The sequence below is a fragment of the Protobothrops mucrosquamatus genome, unplaced genomic scaffold (genome assembly GCF_001527695.2).
Source record: "Protobothrops mucrosquamatus isolate PMUCROS unplaced genomic scaffold, P.Mucros_1.0 scaffold1323, whole genome shotgun sequence".
NCBI classification, from domain to species: domain Eukaryota; kingdom Metazoa; phylum Chordata; class Lepidosauria; order Squamata; family Viperidae; genus Protobothrops; species Protobothrops mucrosquamatus.
Window position 1 is genome coordinate 108,089 of NW_015387523.1, and position 12,415 is coordinate 120,503.

Consider the following 12,415-nt stretch of genomic DNA (forward strand, 5'->3'; position numbering starts at 1 on the left):
GAAACATCTGCAAGAAAACAATCAACTTCAGACAGCACCAAGTATCCTTCATGTCAACCCTGAGCTACAAATATTATCCTTTATTGCTACAGTTAAGTTAGTATGCAACGTGCTTTCACCCTCTATGGCCCAATATTTCACCCACTGTGGCCAATATTGGGAGCCGGTGAATTGCTCAAGACACTCCCAGTGGATATCATGATTCAACAAAGACTTGGGATCCGTCAGCTGAGACCCATTGATCGGTCACTGGGTCATGCCAGTCTCCTGGAGTCAAAAGCATTCCTAACCAATTGGATCCATGCCTACGCACATTATAAAACTAGGTTCCATGTCCATCTCCTGATTTTCAACTCAGCATATTTTTTCATGTGACCTTTCTGAAGAGAGTTAAAGATTACACGGAAAAGGACATTGACTAGAGAACTGGATAATAAGCAACAGTCATGATTTTGACCGAGAACTGCCTACTTACCCAAGCATTGTTAATGGGAAGAAGACCAATGTTTTACAAAATATTATTCAGTGACCAATTACAAGAAAACCACACGTTTGGTAGACTGGTGGACAAGCTTGTTCTTCACTGTCAACATTACTGGCAACTTTTGAGAAATTTTCCACAAAAGGAAGTCATAGATTTTTCACATTTCTTGCCTATTCTACTATTGCATTTTTAAAAAAGAATTGCAATCTTCCAGGTTGCATAAAATACGCTATCAGAATAGATGTTGGCTGTGGTTCCATGAAATGCATAGCCATAATTCTGATTTACTGATAAAGAACTATATTCCAAGATAAAGGGACAAGCAAAGATATTATTTTGCTGACAAGGCTATGTATTTCCCTGAAAGAATTAGTACGTTGTTTAGTACATTATCTTGTTTCATTGCTCCTTTAAAAGTAAACTATAAACCAGGTTATCTTCTAGACTAAGAATCATGGCCTATTATAGGGGAACAACTGAGTTGGGACCACATACATCCCCTAGGTGTTTTTTTTTTAACATCTGCTTTTACCAATGAGATAAGAAATCATAAATTATGAACCTCAGCACATAGCCTGTTCTCAAATCACGAAATTTTCCAAACTCATCTGCAGTCATTGTTATATTTATTCATGGCTGGAAACCTTTATGGTCTTTTTGCTGAAAATGGGGAAAAAATGAACTTGTGGTCTTTGGGTTCGATGATTAGAAAGGGAAAAATGGAGGAAGGGAATTATGATATAACCTTAAAAGGGGTAGATAGGCAATAAACATAAACCTATCTGTAACGGGTGTAAGAAAAGGTTGGAAGCAAATCCTTCATACATTTTTTTTCTTTCTTCTTTTTTCTCACTTAGATACCTATTTTTCCTTCCTTCCTTCCTACCTTCCTTCCTTCAAATTCATATTGTATGTTTGCTTTTACTATGACATAACATTTCTTCATAAAAAACATTTTTTAAAAACCCCAAACACATTTGTTTGGTCAGTAAAACCAAATCCCTGAGTTCCAAGAGGCCGATTATGCGAGTTTTCTGGTTTTGTTTCTAAGAAACTGTTGCATCATCAGATTGATTGTAGCCAAAATAAATAATTCAAAAGACAAGAACAAAGTTGTTTTTATAATTACTTATTACTCATCAACAAAGCCATAGCCTTTGCTTCTCTTTTGTTGAAATATTACCCATTTAAGATGTTCCTCTCCACTAACATGGACTAACCATAAATCTAATATCAAGCCAGAGTTAAACAGAGACAGCGAAGTACAAGAGGAACAGGAGTTCAAACCTTGAACTCTAGATCCTTGCCAACATTTTTATGTCTATTTCTCCCTTGATGCAGATCTCCCAAGGACAGTGATAAATCTCTGAAGTTATATCCATACTCAAGGTCCTGATAAAATAACCAGTGATTATTGATAATAAAATATAAACTAGATTTTGCTTCCTTTTCTTAACTGGCAGTTTCAATTTGTATTTTCTTAAAGATTAAAGTTTGCCTTGTTAATTGTGCAAGCATAAAATACAAGGTAGTCCTCAGCTTCTGACCACAACTGAGCCCAAAATTTTTGCCACAGTTGTTAAATAAATCACTGCAATTATTAAGTGAATCATACAGTCATTAAATGTCTTCTTGCATTGACTTTGCTTGTTGGAAGTTGGTGTGAGGGTTACAAGTGGTGATCACATTTTTATTTTGTGTTTCACGCGACCCCAGGACAATACAAGTGTCATAAATACATGCCAGCTGCCAAGCACTCAAATTTTGATCACGTGACCATGGGGATGTTGCAGTGAGTGGTGTGAAAAATGGTCAGTGGTCAGAAGTACCGTTATAACTTGGAAAGGGCATTAAACAACCGGTTGCAAGTCAGTTCTTGCTTGTAAATAAATTTTTTAAAAAAGAAAAACATACTAAATGTGCCTTGGGATCTAGTTGGGATGTAAAAATTTTGGGTTTTTCACTTTTCTCTCCACTTACCTTTCTCTTAATTCTTGTGGGAGATGAAAATATAGCCCCCTTCTCATATAATAAGATAGGGCTAGAACAGGGGTAGGCAACCCAAAATACTTAAAGAGCCACTTGGACCCGTTTCCCACCGAAAACAAAACACTGGGAGCCGCAAAACCCTTTTGATATCTAAAATGAAGATAACAAGATAACCTTTATCATAAAGGTAAAAAAAAGATATATGCAGTGTTATCTTCATTTTAGATGTCAGAAGGGTGTCTCTCTCTTTGTCTCTGTCTCTCTCTNTCTCTCTCCCCCTTTCTCTCCCTCTCTCCGATCTTCTGCTCACCTGGCAAGCTGGCTTCAAGCTGTTCTCCAACAAGCTCAAGGGGTAGGCAACCTTGGCTCTTTTATGACTCATGGACTTCAACTCCCAGAATTCTTGAGTCAGCCTAGCACAGTGGTTCTCAACCTTTTTAATGCCGCGACCCCAACCGGTCGTAAGTCGAGGACTAAACCGGTCATAAGTCAAGGACTAAACCGGTCGTAAGTCGAGGACTACCCAACCGGTCATAAGTCGAGGACTTTCCCTGCCCGGGAGCGCCGTGCATGCGTGGTTCCGCCCCCTGCGCCGGCCGAGGCGTAGCTGGCAAGCGGCAGAGACGGAGCAGGCCGACCACCAGCTGGCCCAGCCCAAGGGAGGTAAGGCACCCACTGGAAAAGGGGGAAAAAATGGCGGACAAAAAAATAGCGGACAGCCTTGCTTGGCGACCCCCATGAAATGGTCGATCGACCCCAAATGGGGTCCCGACCCACAGGTTGAGAACCACTGGCCTAGCTGCTCTGGAGCCGCAAGTTGCCGACCTGTAGGCTAGAACAAACCTGAAATAGGGCCCCACAGAAGTGATTTGAAGCTTCAACTTGAACTTTCTGCGGTTTCTCAATAAGGACGTACTATTCGTAATCTGCTGAGCTCTGTGCAATATGAAATTGCAAAGTAGGTAGTTCTGTGTATATTTGGAACGTATTATAATCGTGGGAAAAGAGGAACTGAAAGTAGCTGATGGATGGGAGTTCCAATGTACACAGGTATATGTGGAAAGTTATTTTCAGCAGAAGGTGAGCAGGAAGTCAGCAAAAGTCAGCAAAAGTCAGCAGACCATCTGACTACAGCAGTGGTGGCGAACCTATGGCACGGGTGCCAGAGGTGGCACTCAGAGCCCTCTCTGTGGGCATGTGCGCCGTCGCCCCAGTCCTAGACCTTCAGCTGGGTTTTATAAAACCTTTTCGCTTTAGGCCTCCGCCACCATGTACAAAAAAAAAAGATTCAATCAATCAGTCAATTTCAACTTCTTGTGGGAAAAAAAAGATCTTGCAAAGTTGGAATTGATTGATTTAACTTTTTAGTCCCACCCAGTCTGCTGTTACCACCATAGCCACGTCCACCCAATGGGCCACACCCACCCGGCACCTGACGATGCATAAGTGGGTTTTGGGTTGCAGTTTGGGAACTCGGTCTCTAAAAGGTTCGCCATCACTGGACTACAGTCTTAGAAGGAAAAAGGGTATAAAGGTTTGGGACTGGACCTGATTGATTTGCCATTGGCCTATAGCTGTCCTTTTGGAATATGTTATACCATATGGTCCTCATTGCAATGGGTTATTAATGTAAGTGATGTTGTGTTATTATGCTTGCTATGTTCCAAATTATTAGCAAAATAAACCTCTGAATCTTAAAGTAAGAATTATTGTTTTGTGCTGCTGTCTGTCTTTTTCATTGGGTTTTTCCACGGCATTCTGTTTCAAGAGAACCTCACAATATTTGCTTTCTAGAATTTGGAACAATTGGGCATCTTAATTAAAATCAAACTTCATTAAAAAAAAATTGGCCTGGGAAACCAGCAGTCACGTGACAAGGACCTGTCCTTCAATTTTGAGGGAAATTTAACCTAGTACAGAGTACTTTTTCCCCAAATCACGTAGGCAAACTCTGGAAACCTCAATATTCTCGGGCTTTCCATTCTCAAATAGTGAGGGGAAAAATAAGAATTTCAGTTTTCACAGGCAGAAGCATAAAGAAACCACATCAAGACACCGTTGAGCAATTTAGGAACTGGAAGTCATAAAACTTCTCAGTCTCCTTCCGTATTAAAAAATGACTCAAGTTTTCTTTTGACTCAAATTGGTTCAGAGCCCAGAGAAAAAAATCAGTTTTCATTACGATGCATCATATTAGCACGCACCTCAAACGGATGTTCACTGTTTCACTCATCCCTTGCCTGTTTCTTGCCTGTTTTAATTGCACGTATTAGCAAGAAAGGCAAAAGGTCATTTCAGACATGAATTCAATGCCTTCTTGAAAGCCTAATGGGCACAAATACATGCACACACCCTGAAGCAGATTGATAACAGCACTTACTCATTTTACAGGTTGCAAAGAAGAGCAAATTGAACCAGAAACATCTTTGCAACTTAATGGTCTCCAGATCCTTTAGGACAGGGGTGTCAAACTGCCAGCCCGCAGGCAGTGCAACACATCATGTGACGTTGTGAGTTTGACACCCCTGCTTTAGGACTTCAACTCCCAGAATTCCTAGCTAGTCCTGGCATACAGTGGGGAGAGTAGTAGGTGATGGAAGGCTAGGCACAACCAATTCTGCCTCTCATATATGGAAAATTAAAGCTACTTGTAACCTCAGCCTACCTGACAGGGCTGTTATGAATAAAGAAGCAGGAGGGAGCTAGCTGCTTGTTGGAGAGGTGGGATAAAATATGCAAATTAAATTTGGAACATGAAGTGTTTACATAGGATCTTTCGGTCTAAAGAAGCTACATAGATGTTTCCATGCTACTTCAGGAATGTAATTGATCAATAACAGTAATGTACTTGCTATGATTTCCACTTCTTGAGCCCACTTCTTAAGTCCCTAGCTCAATTTTCTCTCCCCACTCAAACTCCAAATATCCCAAAGAACTTTTCCACAGCTGAGGCTGGAGCTCAGCAAAGGAATAAGGAACACAATAATAATAGGAACAGAGAGGATGCTTCAGAAGAGGACCCCCCTCCTCCCTCCGCCCCAAAAGATGAGCAGATTAAAATAATTTTTAAAATTGGGAGTTTGTGTCAACTCTGAGGCTTCTGGTCCATGCACTGCTTAACTTTGCTGTAAGGGAATGCTACTACCTCTATTACTACTAGCAGTGATGAAAATGTCACAGAGGATAGCAGCCCACAGCTGATTTTAGGGGGGGAATCAGGACCTGACCTTGATTTCTGGGATGGGAGACCACGGGGAAAGGTCACAGTTGTAGTCTACACCAATGTTTCTCCACCTTGGCAACTTTTAACATGTGCAGACTTCAACTCCCAGAATTCTCCAGCTGCTAGCTAGGGAATTCTGGGAGTTGTAGTCCACACATCTTAAAGTTGCTCAGGTTGAGGAAGGTGGCCAAGACTGAATTCAAAGAACCATCAATGAAGAGGAACGGGTAACCAAGACAATTACACAAATCTGTCCTAATAGACCAGGGGTAGGCAACCTTGGCTCTTTTATGACTCGTGGACTTCAACTCCCAGAATTCCTGAGCCAGGTGGCTCAGGAATTCTGGGAGTTGAAGTCCACGAGTCATAAAAGAGCCAAGGTTGCCTACCCCTGTAATAGACCAACGGACTTGAGTTCAGCTAGAAGGCGAGATTCTACATAGCAGCCACCGCAATGGTAATAATAACAGTAATAATCTACCCAACCTCTCCAGACTCTTCTGAAGATTAAACCCCCCCCAGATTATTTTACATTATAAATTGGTAAATTTTACAACATCCACCCATTCAAAAGCATGAGATAAAATATAGGGGTCCTTCGCGAATTGCCTCTTTAAAAAAAAAGAAAAGATGCTGAAAAACATCCGCTGATGTTCCCTCTTCCCCCCCCCCCCCCGAAGCCGGGACTCCTTAAAATCGCGTTCACCACCCCGAGGCCATCCAGACGTGTCGGATGACTACTCCCATCTGCGGCCGGCAATAATGGGAATTGTAATCCAGACACACACACACACACACATCAGAAAGCAGCCCTCGGATCAGAGACAGCTGGACCGTAATTATTCCAGCGAGGACCTTCCCCGTTTCCCGCAATCCATCCTCCCCGGAGCAACCCGGTTAAATAGTAACGTCCCCACGCTGACCTTTCTTCCCGCTGGTTGGCCATGATGCGAGTCGGTGACTTTTTCTTTTTCTTTTTTTTTTTTTCCCGCCGCTTCCGAAGGTTCCTCCAGGGAATCGCGTTGCTCTGCGGAGAGACCGGAGGCTCGGCCGGCCTTCTAAACAGAAAGAACGTGTCGTCATAAAGACGCCGGCCAATCGGGTGGCTTCCCGTGCCGGCAACAAAGGTTGCCCCGGGCGACCCGGGCCTTCTCGTCACAGCCAGGGGATCCGCTCCGCCCACTTCATTCATTCCCCCTGGCTAAAGGGGCGCGGGAGGAGGGAGCGTCGAGGCAGAGGAGCCGGGCGGGAAGGAGGCGCGGTGGGAAGCGAGGATTTCCACTGACGCGTCACCGCGGCACACGCGGCCGGCCAGGGTGCGAACGTGCGTGGATGCCGGTGCTGCTTCCTTGCTTCCAGAAATCCCCGTCTCTGAATATCTATCAATAGATTTCAATCATCCGTCGCGTAACGTTTGTCAGAAGAGGGAATTTCCCCCCTTTGTTCATCACTTCTCCCTAGCCTAACTTTCCTGTAAAACCTTCCGATATTTTTTTTTAAAGTCGATTTTATTTTTTTACACTGGCCGGCTGTGCTTATGGAGAGAAAAAAAGCTCTTAAAAGTTTTGCTTAGATTTGGGGAAATAATGTCTATGGCAGTGGTTCTCAACCTTTTTAATGCCGCGACCCCCAACCGGTCGTAAGTCGAGGACTAAACCGGTCGTAAGTCGAGGACTAAACCGGTTGTAAGTCAAGGACTTTCCCTGCCCGGGAGCGCCGCGCATGCGTGGTTCCGCCCCCTGTGCCGGCCGAGGCGTAGCTGGCAAGCGGCAGAGACGGAGCAGGCCGACCACCAGCTGGCCCAGCTCAAGGGAGGTAAGGCACCCGCCGGAAAAGGGGAAAAAAATGGCGGACAGCTTTGCTTGGCGACCCCCGTGAAATGGTCGATCGACCCCAAATGGGGTTGCGACCCATAGGTTGAGAACCGCTGGTCTATGGAGATTCTCAGTCATCCAGGTCACGGTTGTTGTCCCAAAGGTGCTTTTTATTCCACGAGGCAACTGGATTTTCTGGTTTTTCCTTTGAAGACATTTCGCTTCTCATCCAAGAAGCTTCTTCAGCTCTGACTGGATGGGGATGATCCTTCCATTCGCCACTTCAAAGAACGTCTTCAAAGAAAAACAAGAAAGGCCAGTTGCCGCCTGAAAAAGCACCTTTGGACATTTCGGGAAATAAGATGTTCTTTTTCTATTCTTCCCCCCCACTTCCTCATTGGCTCTAATACAAGGAGAATAAGATAAGATAAAACAAGACCTTTACTGTCACTTTTTTCTGCGAATGCACCGGCACACATTAAAAAAAATGGAATTCTGATGCCCTCTCTCAAAAGAAAAAATATATATAGTCATAGCCATAAATTAACATATGTATGATGATTAGTGGTAATCAATAGAGGTGATTAAGAAGGAAATGCAATATTTTGTTCCTGCGGTTCTTAGCCATACGATTAGTCCTGGACTTACAAACATGCTGTTACTCATCCTGGGCCAAAGAGGCTGCAGGTACAACATCTGATGGAGCGATACCATCTCCACCCACAAGTCCTTGACCTGCCATATCTCTTTGAGAAAGTTTTGCCCTGGGCTGCATTAACAGAGGGATAGAATCAAGATCACGTAAAGAAGTATTAATACCATTTTACAATGCCTTGGTAAGGCCACACTTGGAATACTGCATCCAGTTTTGGTCACCACGATGTAAAAAAGGTGTTGAGACTCTAGAAAGAGTACAGAGAAGAGCAACAAAGATGATTAGGGGACTGGAGGCTAAAGCATATAAGGAACAGCTGCTGGAATTGGGTATGTCTAGTTTAACGAAGAGAAGGACGAGGGGGGACATGATAGCAGTATTCCAGTATCTCAGGGGCTGCCCCAAAGAAGAGGGAGTCAAGCTATTCTCCAAAGCCCCTGAAGGCAGGACAAGAAGCAACGGATGGAAACTAATCAAGGAGAGAAGCAACCTAGAACTAAGGAGAAACTTCCTGACAGTTAGAACAATTAACCAATGGAACAACCTGCCTCCAGAAGTGATGAATGCTCCAACACTGGAAGTTTTTAAGAAGAGACTGGACAGCCATTTGCCTGAAATGGTGTAGGGTTTCCTGCCTGAGCAGGGGGTTGGACTTGATGACCTCCAAGGTCCCTTCCAACATCATCATCATCATCATTATTATTATTATTATTATTATTACTATTATTATTATCATCATCATCATCATTATTATCATTATTATCATTATTATCATCATCATTATTATTATTATTACAGGTAGTCCTTGATTTATTACTACAATTGGGCCCAACATTTCTGTTGCTAAGCAAGATAGTTGTTAAGTGAGTTGTGCTCCGTTTTACAACTTTTGTGCCACGATTGGCAAGTGAATCACTGCAATTGTTTAGTGAATCATGCGGTCACTTGTCTGAAATGGTATAGGTTCTCCTGCTTGAGCAGGAGGCTGGACTAGAAGGCCTCCAAGGTCCCTTCCAGGTGTATTCTATTCTATCAAGCAAATCTGGCTTTCCCCATTGACTTCGCTTGTTGGAAGCCAGCTGGGAAGATACGAATCATGATCACATGACTCTGGGACACTGCAGTTGTCATAAATAGATACATTTTCCAAATGCCCAAATTTTAATCATAGGACCATGGGGGGGGATGTGCTGCGATGTTGTAAGTGTGAAAACAGGTCATAAGTCCCTTTTTTCCGGGCCGTCGTAACTTTGAACATATACTAAACAAATGGTTGTAAGCCAAAGACTATCTTTATACAGAAAGTCCTTAAGAAGACATGAATAGACACAACTTTGAACAATTTCTAGGGAGAAGGAGACTCATAGTGGAAGCTATATGTGTGTGTGTGTGTGTGTGTGTGTGTGTGTGTGTCTCCATGGTAATTTTATTTGCTATATTTGTGTGCCTTAGATGTCCCTCTGTTGGGCTTCAAATACTGACCTCATCAAGTACCTCCTTCACAGTACATCATCTATCATATCCCATGCCCAAAGTTCATGAGATTCTCCTTTTCGATCCTCATCTTTCTTTGATCCCAGCCTGATCTATTGATCCTTGATGAGCTTGTGGGTTGGCTTCTGAAAGTTTCCTTACCAGGCTAGGTAACATCTTCAATGGAGTTTAAGGGATGTCAGTGTTATTCTGTTTATAAGGGCTTCAGGTGTGGGTGTGTCAAGTGAGGGTCTTGTTCTAGGTGGGACAAACATCACGTCAATTAAAAACCAGGATCCATGAACGCCGGCTGGCAGTCAAACGCCACGATCCCGAATCCTTAATCTCTACCCACACTGACACCAAACAACACCAGTTCGATTGGAACAACACTAAAATCATCGGCCACGCTACCACCCGCCACACCCATCAGTTCATCGAAGCCTGGCACTCCACAAGCAATTCCATCAACAGACACACTGATCTACAACCAGCCTAGGAACCCTTCAGGATCCAAATCAACTGCACAGCCAACCGTGACCCTCAACCAACCCCCACAAGCCCCCTCCTCCCACACCAGCAGTTCACTTCCCAATGATCCTGACCTGGAGCAACTTCCCCATCACAAGACCCATCACAAGATTCTCTAATGACTCACACCTGACCCATCACAAAACCCTCACTTGACACACCTGAAGCCCTCATAAACAAAAGAACACTGACATTCCCTAAACTTCACTGAAGATGTTACCCAGCCTGGTAACAAAACGTTCGGAAACCAACCCACAAGCTCGGAGCAAATGAACCTTCACCCTCATCCTACACCCGAGCTACGGATATTTGCCACAATTGCAAACTATTGATCCTTCTTGCAGACTTAGGAACCAACTTAGGAGCCATCATTCTTCAGCCTTCTTCCTCTCGTTCTCTTCAGTTCCTCAAGATACGTTCCTGGATCTGGAAGTTCTTTTGCGCCAGATTCGGGGGGGGGGGGGGGGGGGGGGGACAGGGAAATCTTTCCTTAAATGAACCAAGTTGTTTTGCAAAACTGATTTTTTTTTTAAGGTCACTCCTGTGCTCTACCAACGCCTGGAGAACCTTTACAAGTACTCCTCTATTTAGTCCTCCTTTGGCAACTGTTCAAAGTTATAACAGTGCTGGAAAAAAGTGACTTATGAACGGTTCTTGTGCTAACCACCATCCCTGTATCATGATTTGAGCAAACAGCATGTATACTACAATGATTGCAGCACCCCAAGGTCGCATGATGGCCATCTGCAACCTTCCCAGCCAGCTCTTGTTGAGCAAAGTCAATGGGAGGAAGCCAGATGTGCTTAACAACCACAATGATTGCATAATTGCTTAGGACAGTGATGGCGAACCTTTCAGAGACCGAGTGCCTAAACTGCAACCCAAAACCCACTTATTTATTGCCGGGTGCCAAGCGGGCATGGCCCACTGGATGGGCATGGCTGTGGTGGTCATGGCAGATTGGGTGGGTGTGGCCAAGGTGGGCATGATCACCTCGATGTTGCTCATGGGGAGGGACCCCTGTGGGAGCTGGGCAGGATTGGGGGAGATCCAGGGGGTCTCTGGCAGGTGGGGCGGTGGGCAGGAGGTTCATCCTGCGGGGTAAGGCGAGGCAAGGCGAGGCAGGGCGGGGGTGCCATTGTCACAGGGCAAGATGAGGCAGGGGCCGGGGCAGCTGTGGCCTGACACCATCAGTCCCTGCACACAGAGGCCAGCGAGCGCATGGGTTCTGGGATGCATCCAGCCACGTGAGACCTCGGCGAGTTAGCGGGCGGCTGGTTGAAGAGGACAGTTGCCATCTCCGGGGCATGGCACGCGTGCCCACAGAGAGGACTCTGAGTGCCGCCTCTGGCACACCTGCCATAGGTTCTCCACCACTGGCTTAGGACAAAAAAGACTGTGAAATCCGGCATGGTCACACGATGACTCACTTAGCAACCACTTAGTAATGGAACTTCCGGTCCCAATTTGTGATCGTAAGTCGAGGACTTACAAGGATTTATTTAAAAGTAAATGTTTTACTTTATTTTATTTACACATTTTGTCAAGGCTGACTCGGATTCTATCGCCATCTGCAATTCTTCTCACAGCTTGACAACACAAATGGAAGGGGTCCCAGGAGTTTTTTTTTCTGCATATGCCAATGAGACAGTTGACACATTAGCTCTCTTCTTCCAATACTTCTTTTTAGAGAAGCCCAGTTCTAGGGGCTGCTTTGCAGAGAGATTTTTCCAGAGATCAGGGCCCACATTCTCCAGTAGGTGGTGACTTAAAACAAGGCTTTTCAACCAGTGGTACAGGTACCACCTGTAGTACATTGGAACCTGGCAGGTGGTACGCGACCATCCTAGAAAAGTGGTAACGGGAGGGGAATGAGCTGAACCGGTGGCAGCACCGCACAAGCCTGAGTGAGAGATGGCTGGAGCTGCAGGGCTGTCAGGGCTCAGCAGAAGCGCCAGGATCAGTGCCGCTTTCCAGCTGATCATCGCTTCTTCAGAGCTGTCAGGGCTCAATGGAAGCGCCAGGATCAGCGCCAGGCTCCCACTGGAGCTCGGCGCTGATCCTGGCGCTTCTGCTGAGCCCAGAAGAAGCACCGATCAGCTGGAATGTTGCAGCATCTCCAGGGTCTTGTGATTTATATTCAGATGCTTGGCAACTGATTCATATTTATGATGATCACAGTGTCCCAGGGTCATGTGAATTGACCAAAACCTGCTGCAACCGCCCAGCAGACGGGGGGGGAATAA

At 44.8% G+C, this 12,415-nt stretch overlaps 1 protein-coding gene across 1 annotated transcript in view; it reads right to left on the minus strand.

The window, feature by feature from the left end:
* PNP (purine nucleoside phosphorylase) overlaps nucleotides 1-6,652 on the minus strand; it is a 28,927-nt gene extending 22,275 nt beyond the window's left edge. Inside the window, exon 1 of the mRNA XM_015821401.1 lies at nucleotides 6,620-6,652. Within this exon, the coding sequence (XP_015676887.1) occupies nucleotides 6,620-6,642 (23 nt within the window). The 5' untranslated portion in view covers nucleotides 6,643-6,652. The remainder of the gene's footprint in view (nucleotides 1-6,619) is intronic.
* Between the last annotated feature and the right edge of the window lie 5,763 nt (nucleotides 6,653-12,415).